At 44.8% G+C, this 26,478-nt stretch overlaps 4 protein-coding genes across 5 annotated transcripts; all 4 read right to left on the bottom strand.

Annotated features, from left to right (window-relative positions):
• Positions 1 to 240: 240 nt before the first annotated feature.
• LOC123098361 (adenylyl-sulfate kinase 3) lies at positions 241 to 5,096 on the bottom strand. Of its 2 annotated transcripts, none has more exons than XM_044520333.1 (7): positions 5,026 to 5,096; positions 3,713 to 3,853; positions 2,580 to 2,729; positions 2,392 to 2,510; positions 2,238 to 2,322; positions 2,072 to 2,118; positions 241 to 642 (listed from the first exon to the last, which is right to left on the bottom strand). In XM_044520333.1, exons 2-7 carry the CDS (start codon positions 3,834 to 3,836, stop codon positions 544 to 546), a joined length of 624 nt encoding a protein of 207 aa, XP_044376268.1. In that variant the 5' UTR covers positions 3,837 to 3,853; positions 5,026 to 5,096; the 3' UTR covers positions 241 to 543. The 2 variants fall into 2 exon arrangements, with proteins under 2 accessions (XP_044376268.1, XP_044376267.1); XM_044520332.1 differs by lacking the exon at positions 5,026 to 5,096 and adding an exon at positions 4,728 to 5,019.
• Positions 5,097 to 8,109: 3,013 nt separating this feature from the next.
• On the bottom strand, positions 8,110 to 11,756 carry LOC123098360 (mitochondrial outer membrane protein porin 5). Its single transcript, XM_044520331.1, has 6 exons — positions 11,573 to 11,756; positions 11,398 to 11,465; positions 9,316 to 9,426; positions 9,142 to 9,228; positions 8,849 to 9,057; positions 8,110 to 8,767 (listed from the first exon to the last, which is right to left on the bottom strand). The coding sequence occupies exons 1-6, from the start codon at positions 11,622 to 11,624 to the stop codon at positions 8,461 to 8,463; spliced, it is 834 nt and encodes a 277-aa protein (XP_044376266.1). The 5' UTR covers positions 11,625 to 11,756; the 3' UTR covers positions 8,110 to 8,460.
• Positions 11,757 to 13,827: 2,071 nt separating this feature from the next.
• On the bottom strand, positions 13,828 to 18,983 carry LOC123098359 (dual-specificity RNA methyltransferase RlmN). Its single transcript, XM_044520330.1, has 8 exons — positions 18,805 to 18,983; positions 18,536 to 18,701; positions 16,686 to 16,796; positions 16,368 to 16,502; positions 15,685 to 15,789; positions 14,823 to 14,992; positions 14,631 to 14,730; positions 13,828 to 14,375 (listed from the first exon to the last, which is right to left on the bottom strand). Exons 1-8 carry the CDS (start codon positions 18,918 to 18,920, stop codon positions 14,133 to 14,135), a joined length of 1,146 nt encoding a protein of 381 aa, XP_044376265.1. The 5' UTR covers positions 18,921 to 18,983; the 3' UTR covers positions 13,828 to 14,132.
• A 1,501-nt stretch (positions 18,984 to 20,484) lies between these two features.
• On the bottom strand, positions 20,485 to 26,362 carry LOC123098357 (uncharacterized protein DDB_G0283697). Its single transcript, XM_044520328.1, has 4 exons — positions 26,173 to 26,362; positions 25,718 to 26,006; positions 21,586 to 21,637; positions 20,485 to 21,491 (listed from the first exon to the last, which is right to left on the bottom strand). The coding sequence occupies exons 1-4, from the start codon at positions 26,304 to 26,306 to the stop codon at positions 20,881 to 20,883; spliced, it is 1,086 nt and encodes a 361-aa protein (XP_044376263.1). The 5' UTR covers positions 26,307 to 26,362; the 3' UTR covers positions 20,485 to 20,880.
• Between the last annotated feature and the right edge of the window lie 116 nt (positions 26,363 to 26,478).

Here is a 26,478-nt window from a genome sequence, read left to right as displayed (position 1 = left end):
CCCAGGAAGATCCCGCGATGGCGGACGCGCTTCAGGATCACCATAGGAACCGAGGAGAGGTCGGCGGCGTGATTTGATCTTTAGACATTGATGGTGATTGATTCTTTCATAAAGACATTACTAAATAACTTGTGTCAACATGGAAAGTCTTGATTCATTCAGATTTTTTCGTTGTGTGAGAGGGTGAAGCGAAACAAAACCGGTGGGGTGGGGAAGGAGACGAAAAAAAACCAGCAAAAATAAACCGCGAAGACTATTCACCAAGTCGTCCATTAGGAGTAGAGATAAACACAGCACAGCACACCATTTCAGCCGAAATGAGTAAGTATAAACTACAGCTAAAATAGCACAACACACAGGAGAGGAGCAATGCCGAACAATCAAACTGATCATCGATCTGCGTCCCTTTCCTCGTGAAAAAGGCAGCTTGTTGCTTCGATAACAGCACCTTTTATTCCGGATGGACCAAATGGATTGTACCTGTGTCCATGAGTTATGGACACAGAAGAATAAGATCAATCTTCTGGATCTGGAGTATGTGTGCTAAGCCTGCAAATATCCATTCTTCTCAAGGTAGGATAGAACTTGCTGGGCCATTGCTTTCGGTGAAGGGCATTCCCCACCTTCCATCTTAATTACTATCTGTACAACATCATAAAATGAACCATCTCAGTTTTTTTAAGGGAAGTATCGTTTCAGTTTAATTAAACAAATGAACAAATTTTCCATTTTACATGGTGGAGGCAGCAGTAGGGGTTAAGGCCTTAGGGTACTGCTGAATGATGGCTGATGAGCTATCTAGGCATCTACTAGAATATTGGACTTGTTGTCTAAAGTAAATGAACAATTCAAATTTGACATATATGAGCAGGGCTTTCGGTTCGAGAAAAACGGAAACAATAAGTAGGGCTTTCGGTTCGAGAAAAACGGAAGCAATAAGTAGGCCCCCATGGGTACACTTCTATTAATCCAGATGAAAACAAACTAGGGAGAGCTGGCATATCACAGGTCGGGATCTGGATGACATCCCATATTGTATTAGCGCATAGCTAAGTACCAATGGTTGCTCATATCATCTAGCACCTCTGTTCCGAATTATAAAGATGTTTTGGATATTTCAATATGGACTACATACGGACTGAAATGGCTGAACAAACACACTAAAACGCGTCTATATATACATCCAATTCCGCAAAAGTTAAGAAAATCTTATAATAATTTGGAACGGATGGAGTACTATGTAGTCAATATTGGACACATTAACATATGAAAACACTAATAGACTCACTACCGGTTGTGCAATGTTAACTTTTTACATTTTTCCATTATTCACAGAATAAGGATTAATAGAGTTAATAGTGGCAGATAAGCATTATATCCAATCACAGCGACCAAGCTCGAGAATTTCGCCATACTGGTCAAGCATCCACAACAATGCATCACCCATTACTGAAGATACAATGAAAAGGTGATTCATCCTGGACGGCTCCCCTTTTATTTTGGTTTGTGAACTCTGTTCTGTTAAGCTTATAGTGGACCCGGCTCCCAGTTGGGTTGGGAGGCATATAGAAAAAAAAACTTTGTCTGGCTAGCTGCGTAAAATACATTGTTTACAGGGGAATGGCCTATGGCCCGACAATTACTACTGTCCATTGCGCATGAGATCTTCGGAAACAATTAATCACCTATCCACCTCCCACTACACTGCAACTATTCGTCCTTCATCTGGAATGCGGTGTCTACCTGACTCAAAAGTTTAATATGTGCACCCATTCTCATGGACACAGGTAACTTGCTGGAATGGTGGCTACAAGATGTGTCTGCTCATCGAAGAACCAAGCAGGCTTATCTTAAAGCAGAAAGTAAAGAACAGCTACAACATCATCACTGAGAACAAGAGTTTTCTTATATGCTGGGCCGAGGCAATACTGAACACGCGCTAATGACTGTTAAGAGTAGTTGAAGTTTATTTTCCTTTCAGCTTGAAATTTCTTTTTTTAATGACATAACGACAATTCTCCTGCCATTCATTCAAAGAAAGTAGGAAGGTGAGGTATGATCAAAAGCTGACCTCACTATTCACTGGTGATTCGTATGGATCATCAACTCCGGTGAACCCTGTTTGTCAAAAGGCAATGTTTAAAGTAAAAAAAATCGTGTACTTTCAGCAGGTAAGCTCTTTGAGTTGATGCTGAGTGCACTAAAATGTTTAAAAGAGGTTCAAAGACAATCCATACCTTTAATCTTTCCTGTGCGTGCAAGCTTGTATAACCCTTTAGGATCACGAGCTTCACATAATTCTAGTGGCAAATCCATAAATACCTGTAAGGTTTGTGTGCTGTTAGATGGTTAACATTAACGAGGCTTCAAGGAATAATAAGATAAGCATACTTCAATAAATCTAGAATCTGGAAGTAGAGCTCGGCATGCATCACGGTCTCTCCTGTATGGAGATATCAAACTAGCAATGCATATGGTACCAGCATCTGCAAAAAGCTTTGCCACTTCACCTGTACAAGAATATACGACTGTCATTATAAAACCGTCTCTAATGAATGCTCTTATTGGTCAGAACTTACCAACTCTTCGTATATTTTCTGTACGGTCTTCTGCCTTGAAGCTTAGATCTCGATTGAGGCCATGTCTGAGGTTGTCACCATCAAGGACATACGTGTGGTGGCCTCTGTAGTGTAATTCCCGACTCAGTGCACAGGCAACGGTACTTTTCCCTGACATATGGAAACATGGTAGTTCCTCGTGATGTCTTTCTTATGTGTTAGATAATTTTGAAGCTACAAGAGAACCAAGGTAATCCTAGGCGTGGTTCATAGTACTCCAAGATCAACTGAAATAAAATTTAGATAGAATGGCTCAGGAGCTACTCCCCCCATTCACAAGATGTTTTGGATATTTCAATATGGACTACATACGGACTAAAATGAGTGAATAAACACACTAAAACGTGTCTATATACATCCGATTCAGAAGAAAGTTAAAAAATCTTATATGTGTGAACAGAGGGAGTATTTCAGAACCACAGGCTAGGAAAACTATTGCCACATAGACCAATCTCATACTCAGCATATAATATGGTGTTAATCATTATCCAACAACCATCATCTTCCAAAATGCTAGAAGACAGAGAAAATGGACTTCGAAATGAACTACTAGAAGCAAGATGAGAGTGACGATCAGGTACTGATGCCAATACAGTAAGATCATGTACTGGTGCCAATACAGACAAAATGACCGTTATGACACCGAGTATGAAGGCCTGTAAATGCCCTTTGTGTCAACATAGCAACGCTATGTTCTGCATATTCATGATCATCAAGAAGCTAACTGCTTATACAGCAAACACCAAACTGATATGAGCATAACACCCAGAGGAGCTTATCAGCCTATGAAAGAAGTGCTAAAATTGTGTGAGTGCTCAAATCTCAAACTTCATTTGGTTAGACATACCAGTGTAAATGTCTCGTCATCTATAGGCAAACATCTCTAAACCATCATCAATATATTGATGAAGATTGAACGCTAAGATTAGACCAATTCCTCTGTTCTAACACAACCAACACATCAACAAGAGTCTACGTGATCATAACAGAAAGAAACCATTTTGACAACAGACAGCAACAGTGCCATAGATACTTCACCAAGAATGTAAAAGGTGATACCAGGTGAAAATCAATATATACCGCTGAAAATATACCTGAACCGCTGAGTCCTGTGATCCATATGACACATCCTTTTTGCCCCAGCAATTTCTGTCGCTCAGTTTGTCCAATTGGGCAGTCATGCCATAGAATATTAGTTGATTTCCCAATGTTTGACATGACAGGCTTCTCTCGCACTGATAATGGGTATCAGGAAATGGTTAGCATGAATCTATTCCTGCTTTTGACCACCGGTACCCATTTGAAAAGAAGTACCAAAAGAATATAGAAAAGGATAAGCAACATCGAAATAGCAAAGCTGTGTAAGCCATGTAATTTAGTATAACTTTTCCTTCACATTATGAGATACCAACTCAATATCTTTTTTGGAAGAATATAATTCTCCATGCTCCAAATGTAACAGTAAAACCAAATAGCTTTTATGTCTTTCCACTTAGACTTCGCCATGCAGATGCAGGTGACAACATGACCATCAGCCAGACAGGTTTTAATGTTTTCATGTTACCTTTACCCTAAATTCCTTACATGGCACACAATATGTGAACTCAACATTTCAGGTGAGGCCATAACTACACCCATGCACGTTCGCCATAAATTGCAAGTCTATTATACCTCTACAATACAGTCAATTGTACCTTCACTAGTTCATACACCAAGCAGATAACTTTAGATTCATCAGACCGAGACTATGCGCCACGAGCAATTACGCAGAGTTAATTCTTCCCCTCCACCGAAACCAACAAATCAAACAGTGATTTTACAGTGAATTGTGCCACTGGCTCAGATGCTTAATTCTAGTTCCATACAAATTTACTTCCACCACTAGTCTATCAGCAGTGAACGTCCTCGAGTCCTGGGAGTACGTTTTATCAGCATCACCTCCTAATCGTGACACATACTACTTGTGTGATAATAAAGCAGCGAAGTGGATAGGACGGGAGATTCCAGTCCCACTTATCCTATCCTACGCGACCCCTTTCGGAGATTCCATAGATTCTGGCGTCACTGACACGCCGACCCCACAGCCAACCGAATCACCGAGCCACGAACCTGGGCTGCCGGAGGCGCTCCCTGCCTGGAGGTGCTGCTCCATCCCGGTCCCCGCGCACCCGCCGTCGCCGGCCAGTGCGGCCACCGGAGCGCGCACGCGCACGCGCACCGCGCGCCTCCTCCAATTCGCCGCTGCCGCTGCCGCCGGAGATGGGGAGTGCGAGGAGCGCAGGAGCGGAGGCGGGATCGAGAGCGAGGACATGGTCAGGAGCGGGGCATTGCGCGGGGCGGGTAGGGGGCGAGCGAGCGTGCCTTGGATCTTGAGGGGAGGGGAGGGGAGGGTGCTGGGTGTGCTTACGTCGGCGGCGGAGTGGGGGCGGGGCGGGGCAGGCCCGGGGAGCTGACGGGAGTGGAGGGGGACGAAGCTCCCAGCACAGCCTGGCCGCGTGCGTGACGTGCTCGACTCGTACACAGCCACTGCTTCGTCCAGAACTAATAAAATCTAAAATTCTACACGTACGGCCTGTTACAGAACCGCTACGGACCCTTCCTTAACTTCTCTTCGACCCCCTCACCCGGACTTTCCAACTCAGAGATAAGCCCGTAAACGTCCGTGGAGTACGATTTATCATTATCTTCCCTCAACAAATAAGAAAGTATCGAAAATTGTTTTCCTAACACGTACCACAAACGCGGATGCTATATACACGCACACACTCAACCCTATGAACGCACGCTCACCCGACCCCTTTGAACACCTTCGAAATACTGAATCGAACGTTGTGTCAAGATCTTAGGGTTGTATGCCGTATCCAAATGTTTTGGTAAAACTCTAGTGCAGTAAAATGCCAAGATTTACATATATATATTACCTCCCTTCGGAAATAAATGATGTTGTTAGTTTAATTTTGCACTAAATCGGTGTCACTTGACATTGTATCCGTCCATGGACCGGTCTGTATAGAGGTCCAGACAGTATATGGGAGCCGGTCACCCAAAGTTAGCCGCAAATGTCGATCACATTCGATGGAAATTTAAACAAACTCAACAACTTTCATTCAAACTTAGATAATTTTTACATAAATCGGATGGTTTTCATCTACACCTGAGCGCATTCATTATATTCTTGATATATTTCAACTAAACCCTATTCTGACCTCGCCTAACAAATCGGCAGCGCCCATTTCCCATGACATGTCTTCCCCATATCCAACAGCAAGCTCGTTGGCCCGCCATGAGGCCCTGGAACTGACGCTTTAGCGGGAAGGGAAGAATAGCCTTCGCCTCTACAAAGTAGGCAAGCTCACCGGCCAGCGATGAGCCCACCAAGTCTAATTTCAGCTTGAGGGGAAGAATAGTGGCCTCTGCCTCCGCGAAGCAGGCAAGCTCACCTGCTTTGAGGCCCGGCAAGATGGTGGCGGTGGTCTTCCTGGGACCCATGCGTTGTCGGTCTCCCATGTTCTTTTCCTCACTATCGGCGGCAGCGACGTGCCGATCTCATTATCGTGGCGGCGCGGCGCGGCCGACGCAAAGTGGGCGACGTCATCAGCGCCGTCGTCAAATTCCTCCGTTGCCGCGTCGATCTCCGTGAACATAGCTTCTTTCTCCGTCTGCAGGACACGTAGCCGCCGTCGCTTGTGGCGGATGTCACAGGCGGCACAATAGGACAGGAGCAGCGCCTTCTGCTCGTCCACATCCACCATGATGACCATGCCAACGATTTGCTCCTACGCGAGCTGATGCTCGTCAAGGAGCCGGAGGTTGCACCTCTGGTCGGCCTACGCCTGCCGGAAGGCCCGGAACGCCTCCTCTCGCTCTTCCATCACCATATCGATGAAGTGAGCATGCGCCTCTCCCATGGTGATGCCGTCGTCCATTTGCTCTTCCGTGTCGCTACCCTCTGGAGAGCTCACCAATAAGCCAGCCTGTATCCAGCTAGTTCAGTGGGCTTGCCAAGCGGCTGCAATGCCGGAGAGCTCCTACTTCTATCCGTTGGGAGGCCGTCCCATAGGACTTTGGAGCTTGAGGCCATGGCGGGTGTGGTGCACAGAGGAGATCGGAATCGGGAGAGGAGTGATGCGGTTGTTGTCGGAAACAGTTAAATAGCGGGCGGATACCAAGCACCAAGCGACGGGGTGTTTAATGTCGGACGGCAGGTGGACGGACGTGTTACGCTCGCATGCAGGTGTCGGGGTAGATTCCTCGGCAAACACTAGCTTCATGGAGGGAGGCGGACGAACGAATGTCGTTTCGATGAGGAGAGAAGGCGAGTACAGCGGGCGGTGTGTCGCTTCAATGTCGGCTCTAGTGAGAGATTGCGTCTGCTCTGAGCCGGCGAATGCGGCGTTGACGCCTTGGAGCGGCGCTGATCGCTTCGGGTGGCAAAAGGGCGTCGGCGAGGAAAAGAGTTTTGGGGTAGGGTGTCGAACGCAGGTGTGGCAGCGGTCCCGACACCCACACCCCTCCTCCCTCTCGGTTTGCGGGGAAAATGGTATCCGAACCACTGCGCGAACGAATGAGGTACCGTATTGGATGGCAAAACACGTCCGGACCGGGTCCACGGATGCTGGCGCTTTAAAGATCCGGTTAGAGGTGCCCTTATTTCCGAACGGAGTAGGATAGTGACATCCATGTTTCCAACGTGTCTGGTGATCACAGGGCGTAGGTGACGGGGATAGTGGCATCCACGAATCTCACCTGATTTCTTATAGAGTTAGGTGTATACGAAAGTACTTGTAAAGATGCACAGCAGCATTTTTTTTTTTATAAAGATACGTAATTGTATACAAAAATTCTTATCAAGATGCACAATTGCATATAAAATTCCTTAACAAGATACACGGGTGTATATAAAATATAAGCATCAGGATACAAAGTGGTTCTCGCGAGATAATTATAAGAATCTCATGTGAGAGTGGTGCCCTGGTGGATGGATCATCCAAGTCACATGCTGTGGTATCAGAGTCACGTTGCACACTTCTGCATTTTCCTGGCTCGATCTACGTGATGATAATCTTTTCAAACGGCTGTATGGTACGGTAGATATCAAAGTTTTAGGTCGCGCCAAACACAAATCATAGTCTCTTGACATGATCCACCGATAAACAAAATACGATGATTTCTACGCGCAATACAGAAATCAAATATCTCCACGGCGAGAAATGACTGAACGAAATGAAGGCTTGAATGCTACCCAGTCACACATTTGCTTTCACAATGAACAATGAAGTACTCCCTCCGTCACGAATTAAGTGACTCGACTTTGCACTAACTTTAGTACAATGTTAGTACAAAGTTGAGTCACTTATTTTGGGACGGAGAGAGTATTACCGAGTCAACTAAATCCTTATCGCCAATATTAATGTCTTCAAAAAGAAGGGAAATTACCAAGAACATTCAAAAGAGACTCCGCAAGAAGAATGATATATAGAAAAGAAAAGAATTGACATCCGAACAAGCAGTAAATCTCAACTAGCGGTAAAATCAATCAACACCGCATGAAAAATCAAGTGTAGCTTCTTCTTCAAGTAACATACTACCGTGAAAGCTACTCGGAACTCACAGTAGAAAGAAACAAGCTGCATACATCTATCAATGGGGAAGTACTTCGATCATCAAAAAGTAAACGCCTGGACAAAAATCCAGGTGAAGGCCTATCGGATCCTGCCCACAGAGCACCTAAACCTCCAGAGATTTAACAGAACATGTCTGCGGAACAAATTATTGGCCATAGCTTCACAAAAAATAACCAAAGAATCCGATGTTCAATCGCTATCATCCACGTATGATCTCATCAGGGCTTGAGCGCGAGTGACAGCCCAAACTTGGGTGCTCTGTCCAAGGCCTTGGTGTCGAACTCACCAGATATCGTCAAGAGTGACTTTGGTTTAACCTCGTGCTGGAGGAGAGCAGCAAGCTTTCCAGTGTTGTTGAGCCTTGCCTTCACAGCTGTCTGAGGGTCGACGGTGTACAGGCCACCAACTGTCAGTGTGTTCTCGTTCGTTGAGAGCTTCCGGGTAAATTCAGCCACGGCCGAAGCCTTCTGCTTCTCATCAAGGTGATACACACCTGACACTTTGATGGTGTCACCTTTGTCGGCCCTGTACACGTAGGTGTAATCTATCAATCAATGCTAGTTCAAATCTCAACTCATGACAAATCACAGCAAAGCATGGACTTACAGAATAGCTGAAGCATGGAAGTCAGGCTTGGTTACACTGAAACCACCAGTGTACTTGGTAAACTTTCCTGAAGAAGTGTCAAACCCAGCCTCCCCACCGAAGGCAAGTCCTTTAGGGCCTACTACCAAAGAAAAATCGACCACAGGAGAGGGCTTCATGCCAACAGCGGCAGCAAAAGTTGCATGGTCGTGGAAGTATTGCACCTCCACCTGTTAAGAAAGAACTCAGCTCATAGGCAGCTCATAGGCTGTTTCCACTCCAACAACCAGCAACTGACACCAAAATGAAATTACCTTTCCAGCATTGTAATCAGGAAATTTGATAGACGTCACAAGCTTTGTGGATGGCAGGACATCCAAGACAGTCAAGGTAGTAGAGATCTGCAAATAGCCAAATACAATATAAATGTGCTACAATACAGGCTTAAAAGAGGGAAAACATAAATCTGAGTATTCAATATCACTTACATTTGATTCTGTGTCCACTTTAACATCAACAAGATTATTCTTATACTTGTAAGCTGATGCTACATCAAGAGAATAAAGCCCTCCCTTCTTCACAGCTGTGGAAGTGACGGCCTGAACAATATACAAGTTCATTAAAGGCAAATAAATTCAGATAACAGAAACAGTGAGCCAGTATTGCAAGTTACATAATTATGCGGGTTAGTAAAAATCAGGCAAAGGGTAACAAAAAAGGATATATGCACTTAGTTCAACTTGCACTTTAGCACGCATCAGTCAAAGATATAATACATGATTTCATATCAATGGTAGAGAAGTGCACGGGGAAATGTAAACCATACAAGAACAAAATAAAATAGTACATGATTTCATATCAATGGTAGAGAAGTGCACGGGGAAATGTAAAACCATACAAGAACAAAATAAGCGCATTTCCAAATGCAAATTAATTAAACACTCCCTCCGTTCCTAAATATAAGTCTTTTTACAGATTTCAATATGGACTACATACGGAGCAAAATGAGTGAATCTACACTCTTAATTATGTCTATATACATCCGTATGTAGTCCATATTGAAATCTCAAAAAAGACTCATATTTAGGAACGGAGGAAGTACAATTCTTTCTGTAGCTTAAACAAACTACAGGGTGGTTATATCATAAAAGCATCTAATTTATATTCTGAAACTGAAGATAAAGATTATTTAAATTTTCACTTGATAATTTTGGTTGTGCAGTGGATAATTGCTTATCAGGAGAACAGACTATTGCTGACAGGTTGAAGGTAGATTTACACTGAAGATACTGACTCACCAATCTGCATGTTACTCTTAATTCTAGAAAAAAAAGGGAAGAAAACGGTAAGCCCACCATATTATAAGATTTTCAGTTAAACAGATGGTCCGTGCTGAAAGATCTAGGTAAACGCAAAAATATTGCTATAACAAGACTGACCTTACTGGAATATTGAGACGCTAAAATACTGAAGTTCCATAATGCACATGTCATTGGGGAAAGTGACATGGCAAACAGTGTTTGTCTTATCAAAATACTTCATTTCCTCAAAACCGATGCATTTGAAAGAACAAGCTAATGAATCAAAATTAATCAATTCCTAGCACAAACAAACACATAAATTACACGGCTACAACAGTTATTTTGTTAAATCAGTATATCCAACTAAAACATATCTTTACATACTCTTATAAAGATCCAAGTTCTCAGAGATTATCTCTTAAGTTGCTGAGGAATTCAATTCAGTTATCGTATATTATATGTAGTAGACAGATGTATCACAATCTTTTGATTAGTTAATTCAGTTGATGTATATTTTGAGATATGATGACACAAGCGTTTAAAAAACTTATGCCACCAAGAACAATATATGCAAAGTGTCAACGCTCTTAACAATTGCAAACAAGAACAATATTTGTGTTGGTCAAACAATTCCACTGTCAACAGTTTGGAAAGTGCAATAACCACATATTAAAAGCTTCTGAAATCAAAAATTTGCAACAATTTGTGTTCGGTCTTCAGTCCTGGAAACTAAGCGCATGCCTTGATTAATTCCAAAACCCAGTGTCTGCCAGCAGGGCAAGGACCAACTCTACAAGACACTTGCATAACCATTCGTAAAAAGGGCCAGCAATTGTTGCCACAAAGGAGCCAGCAACAGAGTAGGCCACCGGCAGCGTCTTAACCACGATGCTCAGCCAGAAGGCATTGCTCAGCTCGAATGATGGCCTTTTCCCCCCAATCAACCCCAGCCAACATGTGACCACATTGCTGTACAAGGATACAACGAGATTCCCATCCCCCATCAGGCTACCAACCAATCAGCTAGTAGCACATAATAAGAGTACGAAGCACGGCCTCCACCCGCATTCGTTCAAAACACTAACATCAATATGCAACAACCACGGAGATTCCGAGCAAACATGAGTGCTAGAAAGCCCAAGAGCCCAATCTACTCATGGTCCTCGAGGAACCATCGGAGGGTGGTAACTAGATCGTACGGCCCGACGGCAAACATGCGACAAACACCGGCATCATCAAATCGAGCCGCGGAAGCGGGGGGATCCTTACCACTCCGGAGGAGCTGACGGTGGAGACGGAGAGCTTCTGGTCGTAGGTGTAGTCCCTGGTGAGCAGATCTGCAGATCACGGAGACGCCCGACGGGAAAGACCGAAGAACAGATTAGAGAGAGGAGATGCGGGTGCAGAGGAGGGCGGAAGGAGAGAAGGGGATGCAGGTAGGTACCCTTGGCCTTCTTGCCGATGTCGGTGAAGAGGCCGGGTCCCTTCATGGCCATGGCGGCGGCGGCGTGGGGGGAGGGGGTGCGGGGAGGCGGCCGCCGAGGAGGAGGGGCGAGGAACAAAAAGGGTGGAGAGGGTCAGAGGGAGATGCCAGCGAGTCCCGTTCCGCCACTAGTAATCGCGTGAGCCCTGCGAAAGGCAGGAGGACCCGTTGGAGGGGGCTGCTTCCGCTATCCGGAGCCTCGTGGCCGCACGATCTCGCCATCCCAGCATCGGAGTCTCCAGATTGTTCTTTTCTTTCGTGAATAACGCACCGAATCTTGTTCTCTTTCTTTCTTTCCTTTTTGGCTTGAGAGTGAAGATGAAAGGGTATCTATCTTTTCCATTAGGATTTGTTGGCATGAACTCGATGATCCTGTTATGTGACTCGTTAAATCCCTTATATGGAACCAGTTTAGTTATCATAAATAGTAGCGACCACATGCTGGTATCTATGGTAGCAAAGGAGATGTGTTGTAAGAGAAGAAAAGGTACTACCCCCAAGACGAAATAGCAGCAACCACTTGCTGGTATATACGGTGCCAGAGGGGATGTGTTGTAAGAGAAGAAAAGGTGCTACCCCCAAGACGAACTGGTCCATAGGTGCGTGCTACCGGGAACCCAACTTCAACTCCAAGACTGAACCAGTGGAGTAAGGCCTTATACAATGAAAGGTGCTTAGAGAGATGCTTAGTAAAATAAACCGAGTTTTTCTTAAGCACCAGTGCTTATTTCTATAGGGCAGACGCTTAATTAAGCGTCTACCCTTTACAAATAAGCACCGGTGCTTAGAGAAAAACTGGTTTATTTCTCTAAGCACCTATCCCAAGCGCCTTACATTGTACAGGCCTAAGGGGCCTATCTGGACAATTTTTGGTCAACATGGATTCATTTTCTGTTCATGATTATAGAGGATCTTGTAATACAGGACCACACATGGCGGTTTCTTGCGGCCTCAATGGCAGTGATTGAACATGTTCTTAACGTGGTTGCAGCGGAAGCAGCGGCGTTTCTTAAAGGACTGAAACTTGTAAGAAAGATGGGACGCAACGACATTCTAATTTGTATGGACAATATCACAATTGTCCAAGCTTTGAAGGAAGATGAGGGCTACTCAATGATGACAACGCCGATTTTTTATCTTCATGTCGTAGTAAGTTGGTAAGTTTCAGTAAGGCTTGTATCAAATTTTGTAATAGGGAGTCTAATGTAGTAGCAGATGTGCTAGTTGACTGGGGACGGGAGAACCAACCTACACAGTGGTTCGATTCGCCTCCGAGCTTTATCATCAAATTCTTGGGGACGGGAGAACCAACCTACACAGTGGTTCGATTCGCCTCCGAGCTTTATCATCAAATTCTTAGCGGATGATGTAAGTGTGATTTCATTTTAATAAAGCTAGCCACGATGACCGCCAAAAGAAGGATTTGTTGGCATAATTACTAGTGTTTTTACCGGCCTTAAGTCTCCTATATGCCAAGCAGTTGAACAAGAACTGCAAAAACGTCCATTTATATTTTGATACTGAGGGAGAAATTAAAATACTGACTGCCTATCTGTAAGTCGCCTGAGAAGCTCGGCTTCAGTTGATTTGGCTGAACCGTCGGATCATTCCAACGGCTGCCCTGCCCTGCCATCTTCATCCCGCTACACGCCTTCGTCGCCGCGGCGAACAACATCATCCCCAAGTCTGGCGAGGCCGGCCAGCCAAGTCTGCTTCGCCTCCTTTTCTTGTCCATGAAAATCAACTTTCCACCAAATTGTTTTTCAGGCAACTTGAAAATAGGAACATGAAAAATTAGAACCTTCCAGTATACTCCCTCCGTCCCAAATCGGCAACACTTATTTTGGGACGGAGGGGGTACTCGTAAGCCCGGCAGGCTGCCACCAAGCATCCACATTTCCTAGACAATCCATTTTGAAAAAAAGAACATTTCCTAGACGCCAGAAAAGAAAACGAGCAACACAGCTCACGTGCTTCACCATGTCTTGCCATTACAATACACATGACCCCCCACCAATTGCCAGCTCAACGCACCATCACCTCACACATGCAGCACCATAACGTCTGAGCAACCAGGCAACAATCCCGCCGACACAAACAAACAAACAAGCAGCAAAGAAGAGCTCAAGCCCAACACACCCAGATCAAATATCAAAATAGCAGCAGGAGATCCAAACGAGAACTTCCAGGTATACATCCAACTTCGACACGAGGTAAAAACATCCAAGGCGGGGCCAGCACTGCGGTGCTACTATATATATGTCCATCACAAGGCTTAGATAGAGTTGCTAACATTTTCCAGTTGCTGCCCACAAAAACCAGGTCTGTGGCATTTGTGCGAACAGCAGCAAAATTGTGTTCCCGAGTTGGAAGGGAAACACACACCACGATCGCCAAAATCAGGTCTATATTTTGAAGCTTGGTTGGGAACTACGGTGCTAGTTACTATATCAAGTCATGACGCTGATTGGTAATATAATTCGACTTTTCATGATATATCGAGCAACAGGCGGGATAGAGATCAGATCCTGAGATCTTCTATATCTGACAGAAGGGTGGCCCCGCCTGCCGATCTTTCGTCGGGCAGGCTAACCACCAACTGCCCACAGGCACCGGCTATGTCTTGACCCATCTCCTGGCGAACGGTCGTTCTGATGCTGTAGATGCCTCTCAGGACCTTCTGAAACTTCTTGATGCTCTGGTCACTGCTTGTCTTGAACGTGCTCGCTGAGCCAATTGGATTGAATGGTATCAGGTTAACAACCTGTCAGTGATTAGGAGAAGAGTGATGATTAGTTTCAACATGCGACCATCAATGAAGATGAAATAAGCAAAATTGCAAAGCACTCGAAAATCCATTATGATCAACAGGTCATGGCATTATGTCCTAGCTGCCTAAGAAAAAATAAACTGATTTGAAGCACACATTCACATCAGATGCAGTTCAGAACTTCAGATGGTTCACAACAGTTTTGAAGAAGAAGAAAAAAACATAGTAACAAGAGACAACGTATCTCACCGCTTTAAAATTTTCAAGTAGTTTACCAAGCTTGTGGGCATGCTCCTCCTGATCGTTCACTCCATCAAGCATAATGTACTCAATGAAGATTGTCTGCTTGCTGCAATGGAACATGGAAGCGAGATCGTTGATACTTAAAACTACTCCTAAAACTTTGGCATTGACAAAGTCGTGACATTTGTAGAATCTTACCTCGCATTTTGATACGATTGTAATGCATTCATTAGCTTTGCTAAAGGAAAGGCCCGTGCAGCAGGCATTATATGACATCGTATGTCTTGGTCAGGAGCATGCAATGACACAGCTAAATTTATATTTGGAAGATCATTGTTGAACTTGTTGATCGAATGGATAATCCCAACCTGCAGTACATCACATAATATTACGATGTACACTAAGATTTACAACAGTTGCTCCAAGTCCAGTACTACATGATGATCAATTTTTTAGCTACATTAATCCTAAACAAAACTCGACAGTTCAACTAAATATTAGCAGGGCATACTTACACCATGATGAACCATAGGGTACACAAGCCATAAAAGTATGCATAGCACAAGAGCACAAATTAATATCAAGTTATCAGCATCCATAAGTCTTCGCCAGACAAAAGGACAGGAACAAAGGTAAACTGCAATACAGGTTTATCCGCTTATGGAGTCTAGACTGTATGCAGCTTCAATAATAGGTGGAGTAAAAAAGGGAAATGCCTGTCTTATGATCCAGGTAACCAACAACATTATTACTTGGACAGCAAAATAATTAGCAACACTAAAATAGAAGATGATCACTCAGCAGACAAGTACATCCTTACTAATAATATCCAATGCCCACTGCACTATTTGCTGGTTATCATTGCACAGTTGTCAACTATATCTTCCACGCAATTTTCCAGTGTGGTTTATCACAAAACAGGGGCAATGATAGCTCATCCAGAAAGTCACTTTAATAAGTGTTCAATAAGGTTAGCTACTAACATACGATTGTCATCAGAAAATCATCTCAAGAATGATATTTCAACATGCAAACAAGCTACTTATGCAGGTATGCTTACAGTAGATACAGTAACTCTCTTGGGTGAAATCTGAAAGGGAAATCCTGTCAAGACTTGGATTGCTTCAACCAAAGCAGTATAGTTGTTTAATGGCTCCCCCATTCCCTGCATATAAGGCAGAGCAAGTACATAAACTGAAAGTCATCTAGAGAATACTGTTTACCAGACATCAGATCCAATAAGATTATCTACCAATTTTCTCACTAATAACATGAGCACTAGTAACCCAATTGGCACAGTAGTTTGTCTATAAAGACACACTGTACACATAAGATAGTGGAAGCACTCACCGATACAAGTACAAATGGTTTTCCATACAATAATTTGAACTTGCATGAATGTTATGAACACATGTATATGTAACATGAAGCACAGTGATCCTGCCTAGCCACATACAAGAACAAACCCATACAGCAGCCAACATTTTGCAAACAAAAATCATAAATTTACAACCATCGATCATGAAACAACAACAAATATACAACGGCAACACTGAAAAAGATGCACCATGGCTTTGACTTTCTGACCATAAATTACCATGCAAAGTACACACAAAAAAACCAATAATAAAACCAAACAACACAAATGAATCAGGATAGGATGATGAAAAAATTATAGTGGGCATGATTTTCTTTCGAAAAGAAATATCAGGGAACTTGTAACACATTAAGAATTAAAATTACCATGAAAACAATGTTTCGAATTTGAGAATAGCGGGTTGCATGGACCAGCTGCTCAACAATTTCTCCAGAGGAAAGGTTGCTTTTGAATCCCATTGTTCCGGTAGCACAGAATCTACAGCCCATCTTGCACCCAACCTGTGTTATATTATAGAGCAAAATGAGTCGCAAGCTTAACAATGATCATAGTATGCTGCCGCACAAAAGGTTACCAACAGGTCCACAGAAGCAATACTACCTAAACAATTTACGCCATTACAAACAAGTGTTTAGGTCTTACTAAAGCACTGGTCGTTCAATATGAAAGGAAAATATATCTACCTGTGATGATACACACAGGGTTGAACGCACTCCTCCAGGGCGTGTCTTCCCATCATACTTCCCCAGTCGTGAATCATACCGCATAATCACTGCTTCTACAGATTCCCCATTCTAGAGCCCAAAAAAAAAATTAAGTGTGATTAGTCCAATACCTTTGATATTAGAAGTTAGAACAAGCTAACAAGTAAAAAAAATTGTGCCACCAAATGGAAACAAGCAAAAGTATCTGACAACAACAATAACAAAAGGAGAGGTGATCCACATGCAAGCAACCAAATCAAGTCAAATTGGCAGTGATGATGAAATGAAATGGTACTGAGTGGCATGACACAGTTCAAGATGTGGTTGTGTAAAATTCAGATTGTTAGGAAACTATAAAACTAATACAGCACACGCTGTCATAAATCCAACACAACTTGAAGCACCCAAGCTTTGGATCATGTGTATTATTGTCATGTGGATGGGTCACCCACACACTAAACCCAGCCGGCCCTAGCTGACTCCAATTAAGAGATATAATTACAGTTATCTTAAAGTTAGGAATAGTAGCGTTTAGGCTAGGGGTAATCAATTAGAGGTAAGACATCACTTAGCTTGGGCCTTAAGCAAATAAGGGGTATGACACATCTTAGCCTTGGCCTTAAATCAATTACAGATAAGATATTTCCTTAGATACGAGGTTTGTTTAGAATCAATTTGTTAGGGCCAGCTCTATCTAAAGAGCCTTGGCGCATCCATTTTTATCAAGTAAGAAAATTACAACATATCTCCCATCTACTTCATCCTCTCAATCCCCAATATAATTATAACCCCTCCCGAATTAGCCATACTACTCTGCCACCTATTGGTATATAACCTCATAAATCCAGTTCACTACAATTATCATGATCACCTGGGCAGGCGGCATATCTAGAGAGCAAGAAAACATGCTAACATATTGCTACTGAAGGTACAGATAACAATTTGTACATCAATTTCCTCAACAACATTCATACAAGTGGCTGATGCTTGCTTGCACTTGAATCAAACAGCATAATTCTTTGACCAGAATTGGAATGAAGTTCATAGACAAGTACCGATACATTTTGATTAGTAGCCCATAAACACCACACATGTAATGAGCCTGAGATAATTTAGATATTTATTAGTGTAGGTCACATTAGACAGCAAAATACTTCAATAGGCCCTTCTACACGCTATGATCCAGAACTTATGCATAGTTCACTGGAGAAGTTCATGGTGAGGCTTGATCGATAAAATGTTTCTCAAGCGGCCATTCAATTATGGTCCCATTAAATTATGCATGTTTATCAATATCCAACCGTAGTAGAATCAAAAGGGACAATCTTTTGCAAAAGCAAAACACAAAATCTATAAACCAGAAAGGTGCTGAGAACATAAGGGGAGAGTCAGTGAATTGTCCTATATAAAGGTCCAAAACCAGGGTAGGACTGCAGGTAACAAAAGCAGCACTAAGTCAATCTCTCATATCTAGGCACTAGGACTAGGATAACAAGGGAAACTATAACATTACCAACTTATAAACGCTTGTCCATTGACACAATATCCTAAGTTAGCCCCCTCAACTCCCTGTAAGACTCATTTAGCCCCCTCTTAATTCTTGCTCAAGCTCTGCGACTGGATGCTTGCATAGTAAAAACTAGAATGATGCAATGTCATGCAAATGTGCAGGGAAACAATCAGGAAGGGTGAAACGATGTGAATCCCAAAACAATCACCAGGTCCTAAAATGCTTATATACAAGACCTAAAAAGGCTTACAAAACCAAACCGTCGCACCCTACATCACCGTCCCCAAAATTGATCTGACGCGAGCAGCTAGGCAGTCACCTGGAGGCGGATGAGCAACTTGGTGGTGGTGCGGTCCTTGGATTCGGCGGCGGCGGTGAGGGTCGAGGTGGTCGGCCGGAACTTGTTCCGCAGGAGCGCGTACGCGGCCGCCGAGAGGGACGGGACGCCGTCGAGGTCGCTGCACCTAGGGTTCTGCAGCACGTACCTGCACACGCCGACACAGAGTGAGCACGACCGCTCGAAACAAGGGGGGGAACGGAGATGGGGCGCGGCGTGCGCGTAGGGTTCTAGGGGTTAGAAAGGCGTACTTCCAGATGGTAGGGATGAAGGTGGGGGAGATGCCGGCGGCGTCGAACTCCGCGCGGATGTAGGCGGCGTCGAACACGGAGCGGCGCGCCGGCGGCGACGACGACGACGACGCCATTGGGGTTCGGTAGGGGGGAGCGGAGGGGAGGGGGCGGTGGGGAGAAGGGGAGGGGGAGGGGGGCTGAAGCAATGTGTGGGTTTGTGGGGGTTTTGAGTGGGAGTTGCTTGTAGAAATGAAACGGACCAGGTAATGATTAATTTGGGAGCCAGAAATTAGGGATGAGATTTAGGTTTTTCAAATTAAGGATGAGATCTATACAGTAGTAGCGTCAAGTTTAAGATATAATGAAAAACTATACTCCCTCCATCCATATTAATTATTGCGGATCGGAGGGAGTAGCTTACTTTTGCTCTTCCTTCGAGTTCCCCTTCCTCGATAGCCCGTGGAAGGGCACCTCTTTCAGTTATCATGCCTGTGGTGTGGTGGATTTAGAAGTAGCAAAACATAGCATTCTGGACGATGAGAAGCCCAACATCGTCAGCCTACTCGACACAATCAAGGCAAAGGTCCCTCCCCTGACGTAGCACAGAAGAGCGTCTTCAGTTATTATGCTCTTGCGCGTAGTGGTTTTAGAAGTAGTGTAATGTGTCGTCTTCGACAAGGAGCGGCCCAACATCACCAATCTACTCACCACAACCAAGGCGGAGGCCCATCGCCTAACGCCAACCGAAAGAGCACCTGTTTCGTTATCCTACTCCCGACATGGCGAATTTAAAAGTAGCGAAACATGGCATCTTCGTCAACGAGCGGCCCAGCATCTCCGTCCCATCGCAATCATGGGGGAGGTCACGAGCTCGTAGCGTGTTGGAATTAGAAGTAACATAGCACGGAATAGCCGGTAAGTACAAAGGTGGTGGGTCTACCGACGAACTTCCCTCGGTGCGTATCACTTAGTGTTTACTTTGGAGAAAGGGAATGAGAGTACACGAAGGAGTTTGTTGGGGCATTAGGTTTGGAAAGTTGATTACTAGTCTCAATCCCATATTTTGCGTATGTCGTTGTGAAATAGCAGTGGGAACTTGAGAGAAAATCTCACCCTAGATGAATTAAGAGGGGTGCGGAAGAGATACATAAGATTTTTCTTAATTCAATTTCCCATTCTTTCCTGAATTCCCTTGCCCCCCACCCCCAACCAAACAATGGATTATGTCCCGTATTCTTCGAATTCTCATTCTCTGCCAAGCTGTTGGAGTGTTACTTTATACCTTGGTGCTGTTAGAATGTTGCGTTATACTCCCTCCGTTCCAAAATAGATGACTTAATTTTGTATTAACTTTAGTACAAAGTAGGGTCATTTATTTTGGAACGGAGGGAGTAACTTGGTGCGTTGCCCTCTCAGTTTGAGGCGCAAGGCACAATTTTGCCTTCTAGCCATGAATTGAGGCGCACACAACACCAAAAAAGAACCGAGTATATTAGGTGATCATCAAACCAAGCTAAACAGGTAGAGTATACTAGGTATTTTTGCCTTCTAGCAGGGCAGATTTTTCATCAAACAAAACAGGCTATCTTGCGACAGATCATCAAACCAAGCTAAACTGGTAGTGTACTAGGTGATCATCCACCAGCAGTAGGGATGTGTTGGACATATAGAATAATACTTCAAGATAATGGACAGTTATAAATTCAATAGGAATGTATAATATGTTAAGGAGCATACTTGTTCAGTGGATCCGACACGGACTGATAATGTTTGTTACAAACACTTTCACACCAAAGGGAAGAAGAGAACATTTTCAATCCAAATGAAGAGTTCCATGAGTTCTACATAAAGTGGACCGATTGATACTATTTAGTACAGACGCTTCACTTCAAAGGGGAGAAGAAAACATCATGTAAATGAAAATTCATAGATAAGACACCAAATTCCAGCAGAGTGCCATATAGTTAGATCCAATAACAATGAGACCAAGTACATGACCATCGAGACATCCCAAACAGCTCCAGAGTCCAGACAACAATGTGGAAAGATGACTATCATTTACCCATCGCCTCCAGGCAACAACAAAAACGGTAACTACAGCGCCAACAGTGCTTCGACTTTTGCAATCTGCTCTTCTTCAGTCATCGGAGCTGGGGTACTGTTCGTCTCATCGTAAAGGTCATGCTTCCATTTTTCTGTCTGATGATCACCGGCCTCCTCGTGCATGTTGCTTCTTCCACCATACTGGTAGTCAAACCTGTCTCTGCCCCTTCCCCCTCTGCCAGCAAAACGCCCTCTTGGATCATAGCCATTTCTCTGACCAGCACCCCTGTAATCAGAAAATCCCCTCCTGGTATCTCGATCATCAGGCCTTATGAATTCCCGTGAATGGTAGTTTCTCCTTTCTTCTCCCATCCCAGAGGTCCACCCAGGTTGATCAGGTATACGTGATCTTGAATTCGGTTCTGTAACAGCAGGAGCTGATTCTTGCCCCTCCAGTGGCATTCTCATCTCCTTAAATCCTGGCCTCCTTTTGGCAACCGAAGCGTCTTCCTGCAACTTGAAAAACCCATCGTGCTTCCATGTAGAATCAACATCACTGTGTTGTTGAGGCTGCCCAAACTTTTCCTGCAAACCATGTCCCTCAGACCTGTGTCTATCTCTATCATCGAGATGCTCATTTTGATCCCTTTGTCTTCCATAATCTTTAAAATGAAAAACAAAAAATACCCTAAGCAAAAGGATGGAAAGATAAAGTAGTGCAGAAAGTAAGAACTAATAAAGGCAGCTCCCCACTACCTTGGCGACCATAGCGTCGACCACCTTGCCCAGCACGTTCACGCTCATCATGCTGTACATACAAGTACAAGTAGCCTAATGTTGTTAATAAAGTGGACATTTGAAGGTATGTGTCACAAGAGAACTACCACTAAATCACCAGAAATATAGCACTTATGCACGATGACCTGACAGAGAGATATTCTTTAGCAACAACCCAACATTCTGATCACAACTAGTTCCGTAACAGCACAAGCAATTAACATGAACATGAATACCAATGTAAAAGAAAACACATAGTCTTTGCTCAGCATCCATGTGTTGTACAAGGTAGATCACCGAAGTATATGTGTTTTAATACAACTGGACTCTTACAAAAATGAATAAGCGTAATTTGATTTAAATGAGAAAACGTTATGGGAGAGCATCTAGACTCTAGAACATCTTTGTAAACTAGGAGTACAATATAGGCTCAACCAAATTGAATCAGAAAGACACTAAAATGAGTAGAACAGTACTCCCTCCGTCTCTAAATATACAGGTGCCATGGGATCCATGATCAACCTTCAAAAGAAGTTTGACCATCAGTATATGTGAACACATACATGAAAATTTTAGCACTGCCTTTCTCTTGCAAAATACTAACACAAACTATTACCTATATTATAATATAACAGAACACATAGTATAAATCTTGCATTGTGGTCTTGTGGACCAACAACAACAACAAAGCCTTTAGTCCCAAACAAGTTGGGGTAGGCTAGAGGTGAAACCCATAAGATCTCGCAACCAACTCATGACTCTGGCACATGGATAGCAAGCTTCCACGCACCCCTGTCCATAGCTAGCTCTTTGGTGATACTCCAATCCTTCAGGTCTCTCTTAACGGACTCCTCCCATGTCAAATTCGGTCTACCCCGCCCTCTCTTGACATTCTCCGCACGCTTTAGCCGTCCGCTATGCACTGGAGCTTCTGGAGGCCTGCGCTGAATATGCCCAAACCATCTCAGACGATGTTGGACAAGCTTCTCCTCAATTGGTGCTACCCCAACTCTATCTCGTATATCATCATTCCGGACTCGATCCTTCCTCGTGTGGCCACACATCCATCTCAACATACGCATCTCCGCCACACCTAACTGTTGAACATGTCGCCTTTTAGTCGGCCAACACTCCGCGCCATACAACATTGCGGGTCGAACCGCCGTCCTGTAGAACTTGCCTTTTAGCTTTTGTGGCACTCTCTTGTCACAGAGAATGCCAGAAGCTTGGCGCCACTTCATCCATCCGGCTTTGATTCGATGGTTCACATCTTCATCAATACCCCCATCCTCCTGCAACATTGACCCCAAATACCGAAAGGTGTCCTTCCGAGGTACCACCCGGCCATCAAGGCTAACCTCCTCCTCCTCACACCTAGTAGTACTGAAACCGCACATCATGTACTCGGTTTTAGTTCTACTAAGCCTAAACCCTTTCGATTCCAAGGTTTGTCTCCATAACTCTAACTTCCTATTTACCCCCGTCCGACTATCGTCAACTAGCACCACATCATCTGCAAAGAGCATACACCATGGGATATCTCCTTGTATATCCCTTGTGACCTCATCCATCACCAATGCAAAAAGATAAGGGCTCAAAGCTGACCCCTGATGTAGTCCTATCTTAATCGGGAAGTCATCGTGTCGACATCACTTGTTCGAACACTTGTCACAACATTATCGTACATGTCCTTGATGAGGGTAATGTACTTTGCTGAGACTTTGTGTTTCTCCAAGGCCCACCACATGACATTCCGCGGTATCTTATCATAGGCCTTCTCCAAGTCAATGAACACCATATGCAAGTCCTTCTTTTGCTCCCTATATCTCTCCATAAGTTGTCGTACCAAGAAAATGGCTTCCATGGTCGACCTTCCAGGCATGAAACCAAACTGATTTTTGGTCACGCTTGTCATTCTTCTTAAGCGGTGCTCAATGACTCTCTCCCATAGCTTCATTGTATGGCTCATCAGCTTAATTCCACGGTAATTAGTACAACTCTGAACATCCCCCTTGTTCTTGAAGATTGGTACTAATATACTCCATCTCCATTCTTCTGGCATCTTGTTTGCCCGAAAAATGAGGTTGAAAAGCTTGGTTAGCCATACTATCGCTATCTCCCCGAGACCTTTCCACACCTCAATGGGGATACAATCAGGGCCCATCGCCTTGCCTCCTTTCATCCTTTTTAAAGCCTCCTTCACCTCAGACTCCTGGATTCGCCGCACAAAACGCATGCTGGTCTCATCAAAGGAGTCGTCCAGTTCAATGGTAGAACTCTCTTTCTCCCCATTGAACAGCTTGTCGAAGTACTCCCGCCATCTATGCTTAATCTCCTCGTCCTTCACCAAGAGTTGGCCTGCTCCGTCCTTGATACATTTGACTTGGCCAATATCCCTCGTCTTCCTCTCTCGGATCTTGGCCATCTTATAGATGTCCCTTTCACCTTCCTTCGTGCCTAACCGTTGGTAGAGGTCCTCATATGCCCGACCCCTTGCTTCACCAATAGCTCGCTTTGCGGCCTTCTTCGCCATCTTGTACTTCTCTATGTTGTCTGCACTCCTATCCAGGTATAGGCGTCTGAAGCAATCTTTCTTCTCTTTAATCGCCTTCTGGACATCATCATTCCACCACCAGGTATCCTTATCTTCGCTTCTCCTTCCCCTGGACACTCCAAACTCCTCCGAGGCCACCTTACGAATGCAAGTCGCCATCTTCATCCACACATTGTCCGCATCCCCTCCTTCCTCCCAAGGGCCCTCCTTAATGACCCTCTCCTTGAACACCTGAGCTACCTCCCCCTTGAGCTTCCACCACTTCGTTCTAGCAACTTTGGCACGCTTATCCCGCTGGACACGAATCCGAAAGCGGAAGTCAGCAACCACCAGCTTATGCTGGGGTACAACACTCTCTCCAGGTATCACCTTACAGTCTAGGCACGCACGCCTATCTTCTCTTCTCGAGAGGATGAAATCAATCTGGCTAGAGTGTTGGCCACTACTAAAAGTCACCAGATGTGATTCTCTCTTTCTAAAGAGGGTGTTAGCTACAATCATGTTGTAGGCTAGAGCAAAGCTTAAGACATCTTCTCCTTCTTGATTCCTGATGCCATAGCCAAAGCCCCCATGCGCCCCTTCAAAACCTGTGTTAGATGTACCCACGTGGCCATTGAGGTCTCCTCCTATGAAGAGCTTCTCACCAATCGGTACACTCCTAACCATGTCTTCCAGGCCTTCCCAGAACTCCCTCTTGGTGTTCTCATTGTGGCCTACTTGCGGGGCATACGCGCTGATAACATTGAGAACCAAGTCCTCAACTACCAGCTTGACCAGGATAATCCGGTCCCCACGTCTCTTGACGTCTACCACTCTATACTTGAGGCTCTTGTTGATCAAGATGCCTACGCCATTTCTGTTTGCAGCCGTCCCCGTGTACCACAGCTTGAAGCCGGTATCGTCCACCTCCTTCGCCTTCTGTCCTCTCCATTTGGTTTCTTGGACGCAAAGGATCTTGCATTGTGGTCTTGTGGACCGCAGAAAACAAAATTACGACTTATATCTGCAGATGGAGGAAGTGCATAATAAGGAGGTACAAGTTATATTACTATATAATTCTATACACTTGACTTCTAGAGAGGAAACCATACCATTGGAATAGGACAATGTTACATCACTACATACTGAAATAGCTGAAGGTTTGCAACCCAACATGTAAGGAAGTAACATATATATATATATATATATGGGATCCCTATATATATATATATATATATATATATATATATATATATATATATATATATATATATATATCAATGTGTGAACAAACAAATACAGAACAAAATGGGCTGATGAGATGTAATTTAAGACAATTAGCCTTCTTCTTGCTAGTTTATACTCCTAATTCCTAGATAGCATTAAAGATAGACATTTCATAACGGAACCGGCACAAGAATTGGCAGTTACTTCTCCAGCACATGTAAACATTCAAGCCGCGATCCTCTAACTGTCTATTAAGTGCATCGTTAACAGCTATCAAAGCCACTGAAAGCATAGAACATAACCCACTGACAAGAACCCCTTTCTGCACGTGTATGTGTAGAAGACAAGAACCTGAAAGAACGAAGATCTAGGCCGCCAGGCCTCTCTCGTCTCGGAGAACCGCTTGGTTCCCCTGGGAGACCTCTCGTGCCTCGCGGGAGGGTCCTCCTTGGCGTCGCCCGGCGGCGGCTTCCCCTCCCCGCGCCCCGGATCAGGACCGTCGCTCCGCCCCTTCGCGTCCTGCAAGTGCCTGTTCCTCCTCTCATCACGGTTGCCGGCATCATCGGCGGCCTCCTCGGGCCGACGCCTGTGCTGGCTCCTGTCGGACTCGTGCCTCCTGTCGTCTCTCCGCCTCCTCGGGCTACCAAAAAACGAGTTCCGGAATGGGGTCAGCACGGGCGCGAATCGCATTGCGACGGGAGCACGATGCGCCGATCGGGAATCGTGAGCACAAGGAACCGATTGCTAATCTGAAAAATTCCAGCGAGACGGATCGGGGGTTGCGGCGGATTGGTCTGGGCGCTTACCTGGGGTCGTCCCGGCGCGACCTGGACGAGGAGTGCGGGCGCCTGCCGTGCGAGTCGCGGCCCTCCCGCCGGGACGCCTCGCGCGGCTCCCTCGCCGTCGCCGCCGTCGCCGTCGCCGTCTCCGTCGTCGTCATCCTCTTCTTCTTTCCCCACCACTTCGCTTCCCCCGGCCTGGAGCGCGAGCTAGGGTTTTTACCCGGAGCCGGAAGGGTGCGGGTGCGGTGCGGACCCGAGCCCGACCGGACCGGACCGGACCAGACCGTACGAGGCCGCGGGCCGCGAGCCGGTCTGACGGGCCCGCTTTAA

This window comes from Triticum aestivum, chromosome 4D (genome assembly GCF_018294505.1).
Source record: "Triticum aestivum cultivar Chinese Spring chromosome 4D, IWGSC CS RefSeq v2.1, whole genome shotgun sequence".
Lineage (NCBI taxonomy): Eukaryota > Viridiplantae > Streptophyta > Magnoliopsida > Poales > Poaceae > Triticum > Triticum aestivum.
The sequence above is the reverse complement of the archived record's forward strand: the minus strand, read 5'-3'. Positions and strand labels throughout refer to the sequence as shown.